Genomic DNA, 18,880 nt, shown 5'->3' with positions numbered 1-18,880 from the left:
CATGAATCTTGTGATGGAGAACGAGGAAGTCTTGAGGAAACAACTCAAGCAAGCGGAGACTTCTCTCGCTCAAGTCAACAAGGCGGTTGATGAGAGGACGGCCGAGTGTGAAAATCTGCAGAGATCATTACAAGAGGACAAGAAGGCGCAGGCAAAGCTGCAATCAGACATGTCAAAGCTTTCGGAAGAACACAAGGAAGAGGTGAAGAAGCTCGCGGACGAGATCGAGATCCTCAACACACAGATCGCGCGACTGACGGAGAAAAAGAAGATTTCACAGGACGAGCTCTCGCAAGAGAACGTCAAGCTGCAGAAAGAGAACTCTGACTTGTCTGCTAAGGTGCAGAAGCTGGACTCTCTTGTGAAGCGTCTCAACACTGAGGCAAAGGAGCAGACCGAAGAGGCTGATCAAATCTGCAAGGAGCTCAACGACTGCAAGCAGCAGATCGCGGCAGCAGACAAGAGCCTGAAGGAGCTCAAGGACGAGCTGAGAGCGGAGAAAGACAAGGTGGTGAAGCTGGAGAAGACCTTGGGCACGAGAGAGAAGGAGTTGGCCGTGCGGACGAAAGAGGTGGAGGAGGTGAGGCGGCAGATTTCGAGGCACACAGAGTCGTCGGAATCCTCTCGTGAGAGCATCAGCATGTTGGAGGAGCAGAACGCCAAGTTGAGGATGTCGCTGGAGAGCCTCGAGGAGCAAGTGGCGGGGATGGAGAAGAAGAACGGGAACTTGGAGCTGGAGCTGGAGAGAGTACACAACAGCCTTGAGCAGCAGAAGTTTGTCTTTGAGCAGAGGCAGAAGCATATCGATGAACAGGAGGGAGAAATTAAGAGGCTCCGGGTGGAGAATGACAGGCTGGGGGCAGAGCTCCTCGCATCTCTACAATCTCGATCAGGCCTGAACGCAGCTGAGGTGTGGATAGGGAGGGATGTAAAGTGGGGGAGGAGGGAGCAAGGGAGCTAGGGAGGAGGGGAATGGGGGGGAAGGGGAAGAGGAGGAAGAGAGGGTGTTGAGCTGACCTTTGACGGTTAGTCATCGGACGCGGTGAAAGCAAAGCTGGAGGAGAGAGAGGCGGAGGTGAGGGCGGGGCAAGAAGAGGTGAAGGAGGGACTGGCAACCAGATGACTTGCTGACCTTCCGCCTGCAGATCAACAGATTGAGGGAGGAGAATTTGAAGCAGGTTCTCACTGTTTTTTCCTCTCCTCTCCCCTCCTCTCCTCTCCTCTCCTCTCCTCTCCTCTCCTCTCCCACGGAGTGACTGAACGGATTTCCAACAGAAAGCACAGTTGGAGCAAACGCAGAAGCTGGTCCAGGTAGCCCACATCTCTTGACTTGAATCCTGTCCCTGACCCCCTGCAAGCCTGCAGACGTGAAATCGGACGAGAGCAAGTCTCAGCCACGAGGAGTCGACTCCCCAGTACCTCTTGCTCGTTGCTCCACTTGCCGCTGAACGGGGGAGCAGGCCGATCACTCGGCCTCGGACTCGCGCAGCAGGGTGTCAACCATCATCAGCAACGAGTGCAAGGTGAGGAGGATCGCAAGCTTGTCGCTTCTGACCGTCCGAGTCTCCAGATGCTGTGCAATCAAGCGATGCAAATACTCCATCAAGACCCTCTCGCCATGGCCGAGGCGACCAGTCAAAACCAACTTAAGACTACTGTGCGATTCTGTTTCTCTCGCTCTCGCTCTCGCCCTCGCTCTCGATCTCCCTCTTCCTCTCCATCTCTCTCTCTCCTTCCCCACTCTCTCCTTCTCGGCAGTGACTTCCTGGTGTAGCTGGGCCTTCAGCTCAACGGGTCGGTGGTGGAAGGTCTTGTGTTCGGAGGCCCAGCGTTCGCGTCTCAGCACATCCATAAGGGCGACGAGATCCAACTGGTCCTGGGCAGCAGCTGAACTCTTGCCGACGCTGACACCCAGCACGCAGATCAACAAGAAACCTGTGGAGGGAGCAGCGTCTGTCCAGCTCTCGAGCACAGACCTGGTATGGCAGAAGAGGAGAGGGAGGAGGAGAGAAAGAGGACGGGAGAACACAGCAACGAAAGCGTGGGGGAGCGGGTGGGAGAGAGTCAAGGAGGGAAAGGGTGGGGTGGGAAGTTGCAGGGAGGAGGAGGAAAAGCAAGTGACAGGATGGTCTTCAGCCGGGCAGCTCAGTCCTGCTCACCCTCAAGAGAACCTCTGGGAAGGTACAAGAGGTCACCCTCATCCGAGCTACACAAGGTGAATGACGTGAATGACGTGGACGGCTGGCAAAGGGTGACGTCGTTTACAGCTGTTGTGGACGAGAGGAGGAGATTGTACGAGATGATCTCAGCACTTCGCGCGAACGCGATCGCAGTCAGGTTGACTACCCTCGCCCCCTTCTTCATTTCCCCCCTCACTTCTTATCTTTCCTCACCTCACTCTCCCCGCCTCGTCTCCTCTCACAACATTTCAAGGGATGGCAACACAGCCGCTAGGATCGACGCCATCGTCAACCACTGGACACGAATGATCATCTCGGAATCCATGTAGTTCAACCCGCCGCCTCCTCCTCCTCCTCCTCCTCCTCCTCCTCCTCCTCCTCCTCCTCCTCTCCTCCTCCTCCTCCCCCCCCCCCCGCCCTCCCCCCTGTCCTCGTCTTTCCTCTCCATCTTTTTGATCCTCCTCCTTCTCTTCATGCCCATGCTCTTCCACTTTAGGTTCTGTCCTGATTCTCCTTGCAGGCATGAAAGCGGCATTGCAGAGGGAATTCGGTAAATCTCTTCTTGTTGTTCTTCCGCTCGTTCTGACCCCCACCAGCTTCCGACAGAAGCAAGTCACAGACATCATGAGCTCCATCCTCAAGAACATGGTCAGCTCCCTCTCCCTCCATGGCCACTCGCTTGTGTTGCTTCCATCCTCCCTCCATCTATCCCTCACGACATCGCACACATCCCTCCTGTACTCTCAGGCGCACGCCTCCTTGTCTTCTTGCCGTTACATCCCTCCTTGCAACTCTTTCCTCCTCCTCTGCTCCTCCTCATTCTAAGTATGAATGCAGAACACACTCTCTCCCGGCGACGTTGCGGACAAGAACATCATCTCGCCTCCTCCTCACAGCCCAGCTGACGTTCGACCTGTCTCGGAAGGAGGTAGACCCCAGCAGCCCTACCCACACGGAATGCCGGGCATGCCAAACATGGGCTTCCTGCCTATGAATCAGATGAGCCCAGTCCCCTTCCACCCGGGGCAAGTGCAGCAAGTCTCCTCTGTTTACTCGCCAGTAGCATATCCTCACAATTATCCGGCTGTCGGGAAGCAGCCTTACCCTCAATGACAGCAGGAGGACTCAATGTTGGATAAAATAACGAGGTTATGACAGTCCTTCCCTAGTCTCGCTCAACACAAGCACGTCAAACTTCTCGCTGCTGATGCTTCACAGCATCAAGCTCGGCATCCCCTTCTCCCTCTCCTTCCCCACTGTCTGTGGAGGGGAGCGCATGCTCCCGTCCACCTTGTGTCCATGCCTGATCCGACGCCGTCAGTCGACCATGCTGGTCCTCTTCGCACTCACCCATCATGACTCAAAGCAGCAGCGTCGGGTCCAGGGCGAGGTGTGGGGGCTGCGCTGAGAGACGTGGAGGGGCTGGGAGGAGGTAAGCGAGAACAAGCTAGACCGGAAGAGGCAGACCTCTTGGGGCAGGGCATTGCCTTGTGCGTGGGGGAGAGGGCTTGCCCAGCATGCTCCTCCCCTCCACTCCTGCGAGAGACCAAGATCTTGAAGAATTCACTCTGAGGCTTCCCTGGGGCCTCCGTCGCTCCCTGCTGCTTCCTCGGGGAGTTTGGGGGCACTACGGGGCCGATGAACGCCATCTCCTCTCCTGTGCTGCTGCTCGTAGACATCGTCTCGATGGTCGAGTCTTTCTTGTTGTGCTTGCCTTCGTCATTCGCTTCTCAGGTAAATAATGCGGGTGATTCAATGCACTTGTACCTAGTGACAGCTCTGGTGGAGGGGAGCACGTTGGAATGATTCGGTCCGTTTCCAAGCTAGTTCCCTTCACTTGCTCCTGAGCGACACACACGAGTCAATCAAGTCTGGCGTGAGCAGAGCAAAGTGTTTGAACAACATTTTTCTCTTCTTGTTCCAGATGATGCTTCCTTCCATCTTCGCCACTGTTGGAGGAACCATGACTGCCCGTCTTGCTCCGATGGCGATGATGATGATGATCGTCCTCGTGGTGAGAGTTGTGTTCTGTTCCATGGTGTTTCTTTTGATGATGGTGGTCGGATCTGTGTTCACCATGTCCCTTGCCATGGTGCTTCTTGTGGTGATGGTGATGGCCATGATGGTCCTCTGACGATTTTTCGTCATCACACATGTGATTTACCATCCATGCCTGTAGAAATCTGCATAAGTTTCGACTGCATCTGGGGATGAGCTCAATATTGACCGGCATGTCATCGTCCGATTGCGCTTCGTGGTCTCGCTTCTTCACCATTGCGGTTTACCTTCCATCAAATGCATTATGTTCAACTCCTTAGGTTTTAATAAGACTCAAAGACTGAGTCTCCTAGGTTTTAATAAGACTCAAAGACTGAGTCTCCTTCCACACATTTCTTGCTACATCTACACCTCTCCTTGATTGTACAGCATGCTTATCACTTCCATTCCTAACTGAGATTCTATAAATTCCATAGAGATCTTTCACATATTGCTCATCATAAGGCGTCCCAGTCACACTCTATCATGATCTCATCTCAACTGATCTCATCTCAGCTCATCTCAGCTCATCTCATCTCATCTCATCTCATCTCATCTCATCTCATCTCATCTCATCTCATCTCATCTCATCTCATCTCATCTCATCTCATCTCATCTCATCTCATCTCATCTCATCTCATCTCATCTCAGCTCAGCTCATCTCAGCTCAGCTCATCTCATCTCATCTCAGCTCATCTCATCTCATCTCATCTCATCTCATCTCATCTCATCTCATCTCATCTCATCTCATCTCTTCTCTTCTCTTCTCTTCTCTTCGTTTGCTCCTTGCGGTAAGATCCGCCTGTTCGCCTGCCTGCATTTGGACAGTTTCGTGTACTATTTTGTGAGAAGCCCAAACTGATATTTACATTTTCAAAGTTAAGAAGTAATTTTGAATCTACAAAGATACAAATTGAATTTATCTGTGAGGCGGTGGGCCGCAGCGCCTAAACCTCCAAAATAGAAATTATTATCCAACACTGTTATGAATATTTGAAATTTAGGAAGTAATTTTGCAATTTGTTTTCGGGAAGGGATAACCCACCCCCCTTACCAGGGTCCTTCTGTTGCAACCCCGCCATCGCTGACGGCCGGGGCGCCGGGTCTGAGGCCGGCCCGGGGCGAGCAGCAACTTTTCCGTACGCCGCCCGGCCGGGTCACCGTCCGCGCCGCACGCCTGACTCGGAATAGTCTTGCCAAGTTGATCAGTGAGGCCCGGGCCGGGGGTTAAGTTAAAAATCAGTACGAGGACAACTTCAGGAGAATCGAGGAGGCTTGACACCAAACCTAATCCTGCCGACCCCTGCGGGCCTGACCGTCCGGTAGGGTCCCGGAGTCACGGCTGCCTGACCGTGACTCTGCAGTGACTGGCGGCCCGCCCGCCCGGCGCCCGCCCGCCCGGGCCCCGGGCCCGGACGATCGGCCGGTGCCGTGAGTCAGGCCCAGTGACTGCCGGAAGCTCCGAGTGCAATCCGCCTCTACATCTCGCTAAGTAAAACTTTTTACTGAGAGAGGCGGCCCTCGGATTTCCTTTTCCGAAAATCAAGGATTGAGTTTGAATATTGTTGTACAAGAACTAAATATCATTATTAATTTTGAAATTTTACGTGATTAATATCATAAATAAAGCTCAATGGTCGAAGCAAGTACTACTCCCTCAGATATTTCTCTCGGGGACCGCGTGCATGGCTCAATGCTTGTCCCAGTTCTTTCCTTGCTGTCCTGCCGCTACCTCCCTCCTCCTCCTCCTCCTCCTCCTCCTCCTCCTCCTCCTCCTCCTCCCTCCTCTTCCGTTGGTCTCGACATTTTCCTGCTTCACTTCCTGCTTTCAGCATCCTGCTTTCCCTCCTACTTCATACAGGAATCTTATTTCAACCTTACGCCTTCTCTTTCCCTCCTCCCGTTCGTCCCATGATTCTATGCCATGCTTCATCCTCTCAATCGATTCTATTCGTAATGTCCTCATCTTCATATCTGTAGCATTTTGAATCCACATGCTTCTTGATTCCTTTCCTTGTTGACCCCCTTGCCCTGCCTGAGGACATTCTGCCTTTGCCTTTTCTGCCTCTTGCCAAGTATTTTGACAGCGATGGTTATCCTATCCTATCGAAGACTGCATAAAAAATGCAATAAACCTGTTCTGACCTTAAACAACAGGCCGGCAAGTTCTTGTTTCATTATTCTTTTGTTTCATGGAAGGAAAGGGCGCCATACTACTTGTTTTGTTCTGAAATCTAGATGACCCGACATTCTTTCAAGTGCAAGGTAATGCTTTCATCCTCCTCCACCACTTCTAACGTCACCATCGTCACCACTTCAACTCTTCGTCCTTGCCCTCCCGCCCTTGTACCCCGTGCTCCTGTGCTTTCCGATCCCCTGCTGACTGCTCTTCAGCACATTTATGTAGGGAAGGACGTGAGAGGGAAGCCGGGCGATCGCGTTATCTTGTCGGAAGATGGGCAAATCTGGTGCAAGAAGTTGTATCCTGACTGGTACTCCAACTGCATCGGGACCATAACGAGGGTCGATGAGGACGGCAAGATGTGTAACGTAGTGTGGGACGACCGTGATCGACCATGTGAGATGGATGGGTTGAGGACCGATGCTCTCCTCCTCGTTTGACCTCCTCTTGTCTCCACTTGCCTCCTCTTCCTCCCCGTGCTCCCTCGTGTTCCTCCCTCTCGCAACTTTGTCTGCGAGTTGCCTGACTTGTGCCTGACTTGATCTTCAGATCATTACCACACAGGATTCTTCAGCCTACATCACCTTGTGCTGATACCTGAGTCAAGATTCACATCTAGTCCTTACTTGGGAAGGTGGAAATGGAAGGGGGGCAATGACAAGGGGAAACTTGGGAATCGAAAGCTTAACAGCAGTAAGAAGACTCTCTTACTCATGAGATAATGAATGACATGGAACAAGTTGCCTCCTGCTACCATGATCGGCAGGACACACTGGAAGGTAGAGGTAGAGAAATATACACAGGTACATGGGTTAGAAGACCTCGCCGTTGAGGAAAGGATGCAGCGGTTGACCATCTGCAATAGTCATCAGCAACATGCATCCTCATCTCCATCATCATCATCCCCTTCATGCTACCTGGTGACGATTCGATGAAATCTGAATGAGCTTGTGAGACATCCATGGATCGGTCGAACATCCCGTCGACGTAGGAGCGGCTCTCCCCCTTCACCTCCTGCTCCACAGGGTCACTCTCCTTCAAGGCAATGAAGATTCAAGTCACACCTCCGACCAAGGAGGAAGCTGCGGCACAGAGTTCACTTTCACTCCCCTCCTCTGCTCGCATCGTCAACATGAACATCCTACAGAGGCGACAACCATCACCTCCAACTTGGCGCCCGAGTTCTGAACTTGCTTCGGGTCCCAGATGGCTCGGGGCTCTTCGGTCTTGGCGTCGAACTGCAGGCGGAAGTTTACTACTTGAGAGGATTGGCAACTGAAGGGAAGCACCTGTGTCTTGTCCCACAGGACGTTGGGAACGGCCTTGTAGATGTTGAAAGGAAAGTGGGATACTCGCACTCCCTGCTCCTTGAGCCTGGCATTGTCTTGCCTGTCGCCTTCGACCGAGTAAACCTGCAAAGGATCGTCGTCGACATTGATCCCGAGGCCCTCTAGCTTCGCGGGAGATCCTCCCGTTGCTGTGTTGGGGCCATTCTGGATTCGAAGAGCATTCCTCTGATTCTGGATGGTAGACGACTCGTCATACCAGGGGAGGGGCATCATTCTATGCATGTCCACCACGTTTCGTGAGATGACAACTCCTGAGGCACGAGGTCAGCAGGAGAGCATGATCACGCTTACAAGACGTGATCCTTGAATGATACCTGTCTTTGGGTCGACCACTCCCCTTGGGTCTTCCCTTGGCAATGTGGAACCTGGACCATTGACCTCGAAACGATTTCCATGCACATTGCCATGGTCCGACTCAGCAGCGTCGTCTACCATCAGTATGCTATGCCGCATCTCCGTCGGGAGCTCGTTGGAGACTTGACCCGTCTTAGAGTTCACAAAGACTGGCAACCCGGTGCTCTGATTCACGTACAGGTGCCAGAGGTTGGACAGTTTGGAAGGTTGCTTCACCCCCTTGAGCTTCTTGTGCTGAGGCTGCCCAGTCAGCGAGCGAGCGAGCCTGACCTGTGGCAGATCTCTGCATGACGGATGTCAGTGACGGGGAGGGCCAGAACAGCCTTACGCTCTGAAGAACGGAACTCTTTCGTCTGACATCCCATCGAGGCTTCCATGGCCTTCAATCCTTCGCATCCCCAAGGCCTGAGGGCAAGTCAGCTGACAGAAGCTACCGGGCCGGGCGCTGACCTTGTGGAGCTGATTCCTCGTCATCAGTCTTCTTGTCAAGTCCTGTTGCTTCTTGTGGAGCTGGAAGTGAGGTGGATAGTAGTCGAAGTTGAAATATTCATCGCTATGAGGTGGCTGCCCTGCACTTTTGATGGGCACTGGGGCTGCACTGATCTTGTCGTGCAACAATCCTTGGAGCTCTACGTTGAACTTTGACTCTGCTCCTGCGCCACTGCTCTGCTTCAACTTCTTCAACACCCGCAGCCCTTCTGATAGAAGATTGTTCACGTCTCGGCCCTTGAGCTGCACATCACAAGTCGTCAGAAAGCGAGGAACTGGGGAGTGAAAGGCACACCTCGACGTGCTGAGAATGAGGAGCGAATACCTGGATCAACACACGAGTAAAGTCAGACTGCCAAGTGACAAGACAACACGTCGTACCTGAGTTAGCACAATCAGACAGACCAACGCCGACACAGCTGCCGCAGCAAACGCCTTGAATGGCTGCATGTTCACAGGCCGCAGGTGCCGCTGCAACGGGGTCTTGCAGATCATTTGAAAGATGCCCTCTCCCCCCCTCCCTGGAAGACTAAGATGTCAAAAATACAAACAGGACATATGTCGATGTTGAACAAACAAACAAACAAACAATGGCATACGTATATCTTTCAACCTTGTACCATCGCACAGCTCTACTATCAGCTCTACTATCAGCTCTACTATCAGCTCTACTATCAGCTCTACTATCAGCTCTACTATCAGCTCTACTATCAGCTCTACTATCAGCTCTACTATCAGCTCTACTATCAGCTCTACTATCAGCTCTACTATCAGCTCTACCATCAGCTCTACCATCAGCTCTTCTATCAGCTCTTCTATCAGCTCTACTATCAGCTCTTCTATCAGCTCTACTATCAGCTCTACCATCAGCTCTGCTATCAGCTCTACTATCAGCTCTACTATCAGCTCTACTATCAGCTCTACCATCAGCTCTTCTATCAGCTCTACCATCAGCTCTTCTATCAGCTCTTCTATCAGCTCTACTATCAGCTCTACTATCAGCTCTACTATCAGCTCTACTATCAGCTCTACTATCAGCTCTACTATCAGCTCTTCTATCAGCTCTACTATCAGCTCTACTATCAGCTCTACTATCAGCTCTACTATCAGCTCTAGTCTCGTCCTCGTCTCTTCTTCTCACCCTGCATTGCTCTGCTCCTCTTCGTCAATTCGTGACTCTTCCACAGCTTTTACCAGTTAAGCTCATTATAGCAGCGATTTCAAAGAGCTAATTCATTTTCTCAGTCTCTTTCTTTTTCTGGCGGCAATACACTGAGGCCTAGTGATGAGTCTCCGAGGCTATTGAGTTGCCATGATAGCCTACGGTTGTTCAAAACTTGGGAAACCGTGATGGTGATGGTGATGGTGATGGTGATGATGGTGATGGTGATGGTGATGGTGATGGTGATGGTGGTAATGGTGATGATCATTGTCAAGTTGGATGGTAATGGTGCATGATGGCCCCCGGGAGAGCGATGAGACTCGCCAGTCACGAGTTGTACTTGAAGTATCTACAATCACCTTCCCTTAGAGATCTTATGCACGACTCTAAGGCAGATGAGAAACGATCTGATCTTACGGAGCGCCACCACCAGATCTCTTGACCTGCATCGCAAGGCTCGCTCCACCCGCTCGTCGCTTCGCGGCGTCAGCCGGTAGAGGTGCATGGGCCACATGCGAGCCTGGAACTCAGCGACGCTGATGCGCTCGTTGGGAGACATGACTGCTTCGAGGTTCGAGCGCACCAGCTCTCTGCCGGCATCGGGGTCGACGCGCCTGTACGCGAAGAAGGCTTCGTCGAAGAGGAGGTAGTCCCTGTGAAAGGGCTTGCTCCTCTGAACGCTGAAGACGATGTCCTTGATGTACTCCTGTCTCTCCTCGTACAGCTGCTCCAGGAACCGCTCGCAGAAGCTGCTGCTCTCCCCCTCCTTGCCAGGCCCCAGCAGCTTGCTGTACTGGATCTCCTTGTCGCTGACTCCCCAGTAGCTGAGACGCGAGTCTGCCTCGATGCACCGCAGCAGCTCCTTGAGACGTTCGGGGCTCTTGACCTGCCCGCAGAAGATCTTGGAGGAGGGGTCGAAGAAGGAAGCAATCACAGACTGAAAGAGCCTCCGCGGCACTCGCCCGCTCTCCCTCTTGTTCACGGCCGCGTCCTTCATCTTGAGAGCCTCCTTGAAGCGCTCGAACAGATCTCTCATTGACCTCACCACCTGCGGGTAGACCACTCCTTCGAAGAGCCTCAGGCACATTCTCACCCAGAAGTTCTGCTGCTTGTACCGGCGCAGAGCATCCAGGAAGCTGTAGGCCCACTCGCTCCGTCGGGCCTTGGAGTTCCCCTTGGAGAGAGCGACTCGCTCCAGTATCTCCCACTTGTCTCCCTCCAACTCTTGGCTCGCGATCTCCTCTACCGTGGCGACTGCTGCTGCCATGACGTCCTGGTACGCCAGGTTGCGGTTCTTGACCTGCCCGTCTGCCTGCAGTATCGCTGGAACATCCTCCGTTCCCCCTCGCCCCGGCAGCATCTTGGTGGCCGTCCACTCGGGGAGAGTCTCCCGGGTCAGCAGCATGAGCTGCTTGAGGGTCTCGAGGTACAGCGAGTGCGCGCGTTCATACCGCTCGTTGATGCCGTTCACTGCGCTCCGGATGCACAGCAGCGCAGCTTTGAGCGTAGCCTCCTTGGTCTTCCCGCTGCCCGCGTCTTCGATGTGCAGGCGGCCATTCTTGAACTTGAACTGCAAGCAGCAGGTCAGGGCGAGCAGCGCGATGCATGCTTCACCGATTCACACTCGGGGAATTGTGCGGGGAGGAAGAACAAGATCGAGTCGTTGTAGGTGATGAGCTCGAAGGCGTGTGCAGTGGAATCTTTCAAGGATGCCGAGAGTTTCTCAACCACAACTTCTGCTTCCTTCAGTTTCGTCACAACCTCTTGCTTGGACGACAGGATCTCGTTTTTCTCGTCCTGTTGTTCATGGCGTCAGATGAAAGACAAAACATGTCGAACACACCTGAAAGCGATTCTGCAACTCCCAAACGCTGTTAATGTTCACCATATTGTGGTAGGACTGCAGAAACTCTTCGATGTTTTGAGAACCGGTGGTGGTCATCACAGTCTGGTAGTCTTTCTGCATCTTGACATACATCTTCAGCACCATCTGATGCTGCCGGTTGATGTCCTTGTTCTTCTGAATGTTCTCCTACACATCGACGTCACCAGCCGAAACCGTCCCTGTCCTCTCACCTCATCCATCTTCCTCAGCTCCGCAACCTTCTCTCGCAGCTTGACCTCCGTCTCCTGCAATGCTGCGATCTCCGAGGACAGTCGGTCTACCTCCTCCGCATGCTCCGCCTCCTTCTCCAAGTGCTGCTGCATCATCTCCTGCTCGCGTTCACGATCAGCTGATGTGACGGAAGGGGTTGAGAGGGCAGAAGAGACCTGCCTCAGGGACACCATCCTCGCTCGCTGCTCTGCCTCTGACAGCCGCGCGAGGTCGCGAGCCTGGAGGTGGCTCGCGCATTCCGAGGTCAGGAAGGCGACGTAAGACTGGAGCTCCAACTGAATCATCTTCAGCAGCGGCGCCCAGCTCTGTCAGGCACTTGAGAGGTCAGGGGAAACAGCAGCCGCAGGACCTTGAAGGTTCGGATGACTCGCGTGAGGGCTTCATCGAAGATGCGATACCTCGACTCATCGTACACGTCAGCCTGACACTTCCTTTTGGAGAACTCCACGTCGATGTAGTTGAGGATCTTTTCCAGGTCTGCTGGGACCTTGCTGGACTGAATGCTGCGAGGCTGGTTCACCTCTGCTCGTCGCTTCTCCTCTGCTCACCTCGAGTACACGGGGATGACCGGGCTCGAGTCGTCCACCACCAGAGACTTCTGGATCATGCTCGTGTAGCTCCGCCGCTTTGGAAGGTCTTGGAACTCGGAGAGAGGAGCGGTCTGATCCAGCGTCACCACAAGCTCGTCGAGCAAAGGAGAAAGACCTGATGATGTTGGATGGACATTTTCGGCCAAGAATCGATGGTCGATGATGCTGGGACGAACGATTGCGATTGTTTCGAAACGAAGTCCTTGAAAAGAATCAACAAAAGCAGACGACAGCGAGCAGCGGTACTTGTTTCAAACTCGAGATGATTGAAGATGGCAGCTCCTGGCGATAAGATGAAAACGAAAGCTAAAGATGGAGATGGAGATGATGATGATGACGACGACGAAGTACCTCTTGTGAGATCTCTCCTTCTAGGAATCCAAGCGACGTTGCTGGTCGTCCAGGAGCTGAATGAGGGAGGTTCGCTCTTATGTTTGTTTGGCTGAGACGCTTCTTCTTGAGCTCCATCCTGCTCGCATGTCACCTAACAAGTAGTTGTCTCTGGTTCAAGCCTCGTCCGACTTTGAGTCTATCTTGGACAAGCTTTTGGTTGATCTCGATCGCTCCTCCTTGTGTCTTCTCTCATGCAGCACAAGATACAGTGAGAGAAGCTTTGATCATTCTTGAAACACCTGTCCAGGTGACGAAACGCTTCCTACGATACTCGTCAATCCCTCACAATTTTCCGATCTCTCAGCATGAACCTCAGGGCTTTGAAAGTTGAGAGGGAGGGGGCTGGCGAAGTCATCGAACTCAATGAACTTCTGTTTCAAAGTCGCTCTCCCCTGACGATATCCGATGGACTGGCGCTACAAGTCAGCTTAAGCGCCCCCTCCATCCCATGACAGGCATGAATGCCTCTACCTCGTCTGTCGGTTGCGCGTGAACAGAGCTCGTCGATGACTTGAAGGAAAAGAGTTTGCTGGGACATTGACATGTCAGACCTCAAACATCTCTCTTTCCCTCTCTTCACACCTGCAAGCAATCTCAACCTCCTCCAGAAGGGCGATCAAGTACTTCTGGTTGCTGTTTTAACGTCATGTTCGATCATCTCTGGTTCCTATAAGCTCACATGTGGCGAGAAGACTCCTTTGACAAGTAAGTCTTGATGCCATCAAACATTCGATGGATGGTGTCCTAAGATTTCCAAGTTGTCACTGACAAGCACATTGCCAAGATGAATTCAAACATCACCTCTTCATCGTGACTTCTATTTGCTACATCCCTACGCACTGTTTCCTTGATGTTATCGTACCAGTCTTCGTTGTTCATGTCGAGAAGCTTTGAGGAATCCTCGGCGAACAATCGAAGGGTGGAATGGTTCAGTGGGTTTGCTCTGAACGCACGAGGAGCATGCAAGACAGCTGATTTCCGATCAACTTCACTCACGTCTTGGTGCCTCTACAATCGCTATGGTTCTTTCTGTTGAGATCACTGTGCTATGCTCGTGCGCTACGATGACATCGCATGACGACATGGGTCGGCTCGCATGACGTTCGTTGCCGTCACTTGCTCTCTCTGCCGCCATGCGTTGCTGGCAAGGAGTAGCCCAGGGCCAAATTTTCAACTGCCATAGGGCCGAAAGCGTGTTTTACTCATCCGGGAACAACAACTTTGGCAAGCTGGCCTCAGTCAAATCAATAACAAAAGCTCGTCGGATACTCCACACGCTTGGAAGGAGGAGGCTAGGTCGCCAGCAGCTGCCGCGTCTCCTCCTTGCCGCTTTGTTACACTCCGAAGCTTTACGGCAAGGCACCTCCGCTGGATCACACAGAAAGGTGTAGTGTAGTGAGTTTACTAGCGATGCTAGATCAGCGTGGCATACAACCTGAGGAGAGAACAGACCCTTCTAGCTCAAGTGGCTGATCCATACATAGGCTCGAGGAAGGCACCAGAGCACATCTAGCCGTTATGAGCTTCTAGTCGTTCGAGAGACCTCTGACTGACTTGGTTGACGATCGAGGCTAAGCCTAGCCTTGAGTGCTGTCAGGCCTTACCTTGGCTCTGACACGGTTGCCTTGAGGCCGGCCTGCTCCTGGCTGAACCATCTCTGTAGTCACCTGCGCAATAGGCAAGCCTGATTGACCTCCCTGAATCACCAGTGTTGTGCCGCTTTGGATCCACTCCTCAGGTTGACAGCAGAGCATGCAAGTGATGCCATCAAACATTCGATGGATGGTGTCCTAAGATTTCCAAGTTGTCACTGACAAGCACATTGCCAAGATGAATTCAAACATCACCTCTTCATCGTGACTTCTATTTGCTACATCCCTACGAACTGTTTCCTTGATGTTATCGTACCAGTCAACTTCACCCACGTCTTGGTGCCTCTAGTCTTTCTGTTGAGATCGCTTTTTAACACACAGGAGCAAGCTTGCCTCAGAAAAAGTAGATATCAAGAGCTGAAAGGCAGCCAAGACAAACTAGTTCAGCCATACTACCTGCCGGCTCGTTCACATCACCTTTGGGCCCGTATGAAAATCAGTGAGCGTGTGAATCGGAGCCTCGTTGGCAGTGGACGATACGAACTTCAGCTGCATTGAAAGAGCTGAGAGCCTGAGCGGCGAGGCTTGCCAAGTGACTCTAACATTTCAATCATTATCACAGGCTCGGTGAAAGATTAAACTTTTCAGGAATTTTCAATTTTCCTTGGAACAATTCACAAACGATCTGATCATCGCAGAAAAACAATAGAAAGGAGTTCTCCTTTGCTAAGTTTTGTAGCACAGACGGCATACCTCAACGCTACTACACTCAAGTCGTAATACGAGGTGCCTGTGGTCCTGATACTCCACACGCTTGAGAGGAGAAGGCTAGGTCGCCAGCAGCTGCCGCGTCTACTCCTTGCCGGTTTCCTTGAGACCGGCCTGCTCCTGGCTGAACCATCTCTGTAGTCACCTGCGCAATAGGCAAGCCTGATTGACCTCCCTGAATCACCAGTGTTGTGCCGCTTTGGATCCACTCCTCAGGTTGACAGCAGAGAATGCAAGTGATAATCGAAAGTGAAAATCCGTAGAGCGCAACAACTGCATTGAAAGAGATGATCGTGATAGAAATTGATATGAAGGTATTACAGAAGGAATTATCCAGAAGAGAAGTACCTGCAAAGTACGTGTTGGGTCACAGGCAGTCAGGAGGAGTATAATGGATGATTGTAATCGAATCGATCATGGACAAAACAAATAAACTTACCACAGGATCCCGCAACCCCGAACAATGCAATGAAAGGAAGCAATATCGCCCCCAACGTTGAGCCGATAAGAGCCAAAATAAGGCAAGCAAGATGCAAGCCTCCTACAACTTTGTTTCTGAACCTGCCAGCGCAGATACCCAAACCTCCCGAAAGCACAGCAAAGAATGCAGGAATGCATGCCAACAAAGCCGAAGCTTGGATAGCGCCCATGGCCAGACTCGAGTCCTCAACGCAAAAACTATACGGGTTAAAATATCTCCCTGCTTGGTTAACGGTTCCACTGGGATATCCCGAGTTGTATCCTGCATTGTAGTCAACAATGTATTGCTTTTGGTACGCTTGGCTATTCTCTGAGAGAGTTTGTAAGCTATTGAATGCCCCTGAATAGTAACCAGAGTTGTATCCAATGTTTTGTTGCACAGCAGTCTGTCCTGTCTGATAGCCTGAGTTGTATCCATTGTTGTATCCAATGTTGTATCCCATATTGAAACCTGAAGAGCCCGAGCTGTATCCAGCATTGTATCCTGACGGGTAGCCACCCTGATATCCTAAGTTATATTCATAGGCTAGGTATCCCGAACATCCGGTGGAATATCCAAGTTGGACTTGATTGGAGTAACCTTGTTGATATCCTGGTTGATATTGTCCCATGTAATATCCAACGTTGTATCCCGTGCTCGAGAACCCTGCGTTGTATCCTGAGTTGTATCCTGAGTTGTATCCAGAGTTGAATCCAGAGTTGAATCCAGAGTTGAACTCATGGCTATATCCATTCTTGTATCCTGAGTTGTATCCAACCGTATACCCGGAGTTGTAGGTCGATGAAGCTTTCTTACAGTCACCAGGGGGTTTGATAACAGCCGCGACAATCCCCGAGATGAAGAGGCCGAGACCGAGGAATACGATAACGGCACACATTGGGATCAAGACAATGATGGTGATCTGGCACATGTCGCTGACGATGAACAACCAGCAGCACTAGCGAGCGGTGGGCCTGATGCCTTCAACCTGTGAGCGCACGGGCAGGAGTTGAGCTAGGAAGTCGAATCTACCCACCCCCGATGTGGCACACGGGCTGGTGCAAGGTACCGGTCCTTGAGAGAGGTCCGGGAATCACGTCCCCAGCAAAAGCGCCACAGCAACTTTAGTAGTGACTGAGGAGTGTTAAGTAAACTTTAGATCCACCGTTATGCTACCGTACCTGTATCTTTACTCATCTCGTACACTGATAATGATTTAACTTAACTTTGAGTAACTAGCCTTCTCAGTAGTGCGGTGCAATCTTCTCAATTTTGCTGCCAACGATGCATTATCGGCCGGATGCTTCGTTGAAACGTGTCTACCGACAAACAACCTGACTACCTAGAAACATTCATGATTGGAATTACACCGGATCTGACAGTGAACCAAGAATGGTAACGACTCTCTGGTTTATTTGTTTTAATTCAGCAAACCAATGTTGGTGGGCAAAATATCATTTTCAAGAATACAGGGATTGGAAGTATTTGTAGCCATGGAGCTAAAAGAAATAAGATCTGAAATGAAGCAGGGAGGGTCAGACTCGGTCGACACCTGATGCCTTGTTCTCATCCTCGTCGTCACTGCTGCTGTCGGTCGAGTCGCGTCTCTGTGCTTGAACAAGCTTCTTGGGTGGCTGGGGCTTCTTTGCAACTTTGTGTTTCTTTTCTTTGTCGACCGGCTGCTCTACATTCACGATGGCTGCCATGACTGTAGGAGTTGCTGCAGAGTCCCCAGGAGTCTCATGTTTGTCCTCCTGATGTTCCGGAGTCCACTGCAGCGCGGCATAGTACAGCTTGACATGAAACACTGGAATGCCGAGCAAGAACACGAATGTAACCCAAATCTTTTCACGCCAGTCTGAAAACAAACAATCATTAACTTGTTACAACTCTGGACAACGAACAAGCGAGAGCTCACCACAGAAGGTGTGTGAAACAGCTCCTACATAAGCGAGGCAAGCGCTCGAAGCGAGAGCCACAAGCACGGAGGAGATGGTAAGGGCACCGGCTAGACATCCAGTATGGGGCGGGTATTTGTTGATGCTTGCGAGAAAACCCCTTGTGCCTACATGTAATTCATACAAACTTAGGAACATGGCGAACAATGCTGGAAAGCCGCCAAGAAGTTGAACTGCTGCGGTCAATCCATCACAAGGACAATCGTCTGCAAAAAAATCCGAAAAGTAATCGGAGAAGTAATCGCTTGTCTTCGTTTTCTTCTTGAGGAGTGCGAACTCATGCAAAGAAAGCTGGGGTTTGACGGAACGAATTCCACCGCATTCGGTGGACCATGGATTTACTTGCGATAGCAATAAGCTTGATACAATCAGCAAGACCAAACCAAGCACGATAACAACAAGGCTGAATCTTTGCAAGATGAGATTCTGTGGGGACATAATGGTTCTAGCTTGGATTGATGTGAAGTGTCTCTATATTTCTCTGTCTGTCTCTTGTTCTTCCGTCTCACTGATCTCCCCTCTTATATCGCACATGCCAACACCAATTCCACCCCACCAGGTAAAATCTCCTTCTCAGTAGTACCCACCCACTTCTTCCGCTACAAACTACCCCTGTATTCATGGATGAAATCATCTACCCTACCCCCTGGTCAGAGGGTCAAGAGGTCACTAGTCGCATCGCTTGCCAGGCGGATGGAAGGCACTTAAAAGGTGCCAGCTGCCTTGGAGCTAACAAGACTCGGTGAGGCGGGCATGTTAGCGCCCGTGGCAGCCTTGCAGTGCAACCCGGGCCGGGCACTGAGCCGGCGGCCGGGCCGGGCCGTGCCGGGCCGGGTTGCCGGCCACTGCGGCACTGAGTGACCGAAAGTGACTCAGTCATCAGAGCTGACCGTGCGAAATGCGGCCTGGGTCCATAGGGGATGAGGGCACAGTATTCGATGCGACCGAAATTGAAATGTTCGAGGCCGAGTCGTGAAGAGCAGCGAGTTGAGAAGAAACGAGCCTCCTCCTCCTCCTCCTCCTCCTCCTCCTCCTCCTCCTCCTTCTCCTCTTCCTCTTCTTCCCCCTCCCTCTCTCTTTTTTTTCTCCTCCTACTCCGCCCTACTTTTGACAGTAAACTCAACCATCGTTACACAAAATACTGGAATCGACGAAGTCCCGGTGGGGGGGAGGCGCTCGACAGTAAAGACCGCCTGGGGGGCGGAGAGGGCTTGGCTATTTCGCCACGGCTTCTCTACGTCATGGACAAA

At 51.9% G+C, this 18,880-nt stretch overlaps 7 protein-coding genes across 7 annotated transcripts; 1 reads left to right on the top strand and 6 right to left on the bottom strand.

Moving 5' to 3' along the window:
• Window positions 1-3,214: 3,214 nt before the first annotated feature.
• GUITHDRAFT_154058 (hypothetical protein) lies at window positions 3,215-4,469 on the bottom strand. The gene is made up of 6 exons (XM_005827620.1): window positions 4,408-4,469; window positions 4,084-4,353; window positions 3,948-4,023; window positions 3,648-3,894; window positions 3,531-3,602; window positions 3,215-3,483 (listed from the first exon to the last, which is right to left on the bottom strand). The coding sequence occupies exons 1-6, from the start codon at window positions 4,453-4,455 to the stop codon at window positions 3,393-3,395; spliced, it is 804 nt and encodes a 267-aa protein (XP_005827677.1). The 5' UTR covers window positions 4,456-4,469; the 3' UTR covers window positions 3,215-3,392.
• Window positions 4,470-6,373: 1,904 nt separating this feature from the next.
• GUITHDRAFT_154057 (hypothetical protein) lies at window positions 6,374-7,136 on the top strand (the record flags this gene model as incomplete). Its single annotated transcript, XM_005827619.1, has 3 exons — window positions 6,374-6,482; window positions 6,612-6,795; window positions 6,949-7,136. Coding segments are annotated over exons 1-3 (379 nt in total), but the record flags the coding sequence as incomplete, so codon positions are not given.
• Window positions 7,137-7,180: 44 nt separating this feature from the next.
• GUITHDRAFT_154056 (hypothetical protein) lies at window positions 7,181-8,104 on the bottom strand. Its single transcript, XM_005827618.1, has 6 exons — window positions 8,060-8,104; window positions 7,689-8,002; window positions 7,563-7,637; window positions 7,464-7,514; window positions 7,317-7,413; window positions 7,181-7,255 (listed from the first exon to the last, which is right to left on the bottom strand). The coding sequence occupies exons 2-6, from the start codon at window positions 7,968-7,970 to the stop codon at window positions 7,212-7,214; spliced, it is 549 nt and encodes a 182-aa protein (XP_005827675.1). The 5' UTR covers window positions 7,971-8,002; window positions 8,060-8,104; the 3' UTR covers window positions 7,181-7,211.
• A 45-nt stretch (window positions 8,105-8,149) lies between these two features.
• GUITHDRAFT_154055 (hypothetical protein) lies at window positions 8,150-9,069 on the bottom strand (the record flags this gene model as incomplete). Its single annotated transcript, XM_005827617.1, has 5 exons — window positions 8,973-9,069; window positions 8,887-8,916; window positions 8,553-8,834; window positions 8,431-8,507; window positions 8,150-8,385 (listed from the first exon to the last, which is right to left on the bottom strand). Coding segments are annotated over exons 1-5 (661 nt in total), but the record flags the coding sequence as incomplete, so codon positions are not given.
• Window positions 9,070-10,108: 1,039 nt separating this feature from the next.
• On the bottom strand, window positions 10,109-13,731 carry GUITHDRAFT_113226 (hypothetical protein; the record flags this gene model as incomplete). Its single annotated transcript, XM_005827616.1, has 15 exons — window positions 10,109-11,323; window positions 11,368-11,550; window positions 11,597-11,785; window positions 11,830-11,967; window positions 12,025-12,174; window positions 12,219-12,372; window positions 12,418-12,530; window positions 12,575-12,661; window positions 12,811-12,928; window positions 13,092-13,114; window positions 13,164-13,262; window positions 13,324-13,381; window positions 13,435-13,485; window positions 13,532-13,596; window positions 13,654-13,731. 15 exons carry the CDS (start codon window positions 13,729-13,731, stop codon window positions 10,109-10,111), a joined length of 2,721 nt encoding a protein of 906 aa, XP_005827673.1.
• Window positions 13,732-15,213: 1,482 nt separating this feature from the next.
• Window positions 15,214-16,603, bottom strand: GUITHDRAFT_142565 (hypothetical protein; the record flags this gene model as incomplete). Its single annotated transcript, XM_005827615.1, has 3 exons — window positions 15,214-15,336; window positions 15,358-15,560; window positions 15,652-16,603. 3 exons carry the CDS (start codon window positions 16,601-16,603, stop codon window positions 15,214-15,216), a joined length of 1,278 nt encoding a protein of 425 aa, XP_005827672.1.
• A 604-nt stretch (window positions 16,604-17,207) lies between these two features.
• On the bottom strand, window positions 17,208-18,068 carry GUITHDRAFT_142564 (hypothetical protein; the record flags this gene model as incomplete). Its single annotated transcript, XM_005827614.1, has 2 exons — window positions 17,208-17,530; window positions 17,591-18,068. 2 exons carry the CDS (start codon window positions 18,066-18,068, stop codon window positions 17,208-17,210), a joined length of 801 nt encoding a protein of 266 aa, XP_005827671.1.
• Between the last annotated feature and the right edge of the window lie 812 nt (window positions 18,069-18,880).

This window comes from Guillardia theta (assembly GCF_000315625.1).
Source record: "Guillardia theta CCMP2712 unplaced genomic scaffold GUITHscaffold_65, whole genome shotgun sequence".
NCBI lineage: Eukaryota > Cryptophyceae > Pyrenomonadales > Geminigeraceae > Guillardia > Guillardia theta.
The sequence above is the reverse complement of the archived record's forward strand: the minus strand, read 5'-3'. Positions and strand labels throughout refer to the sequence as shown.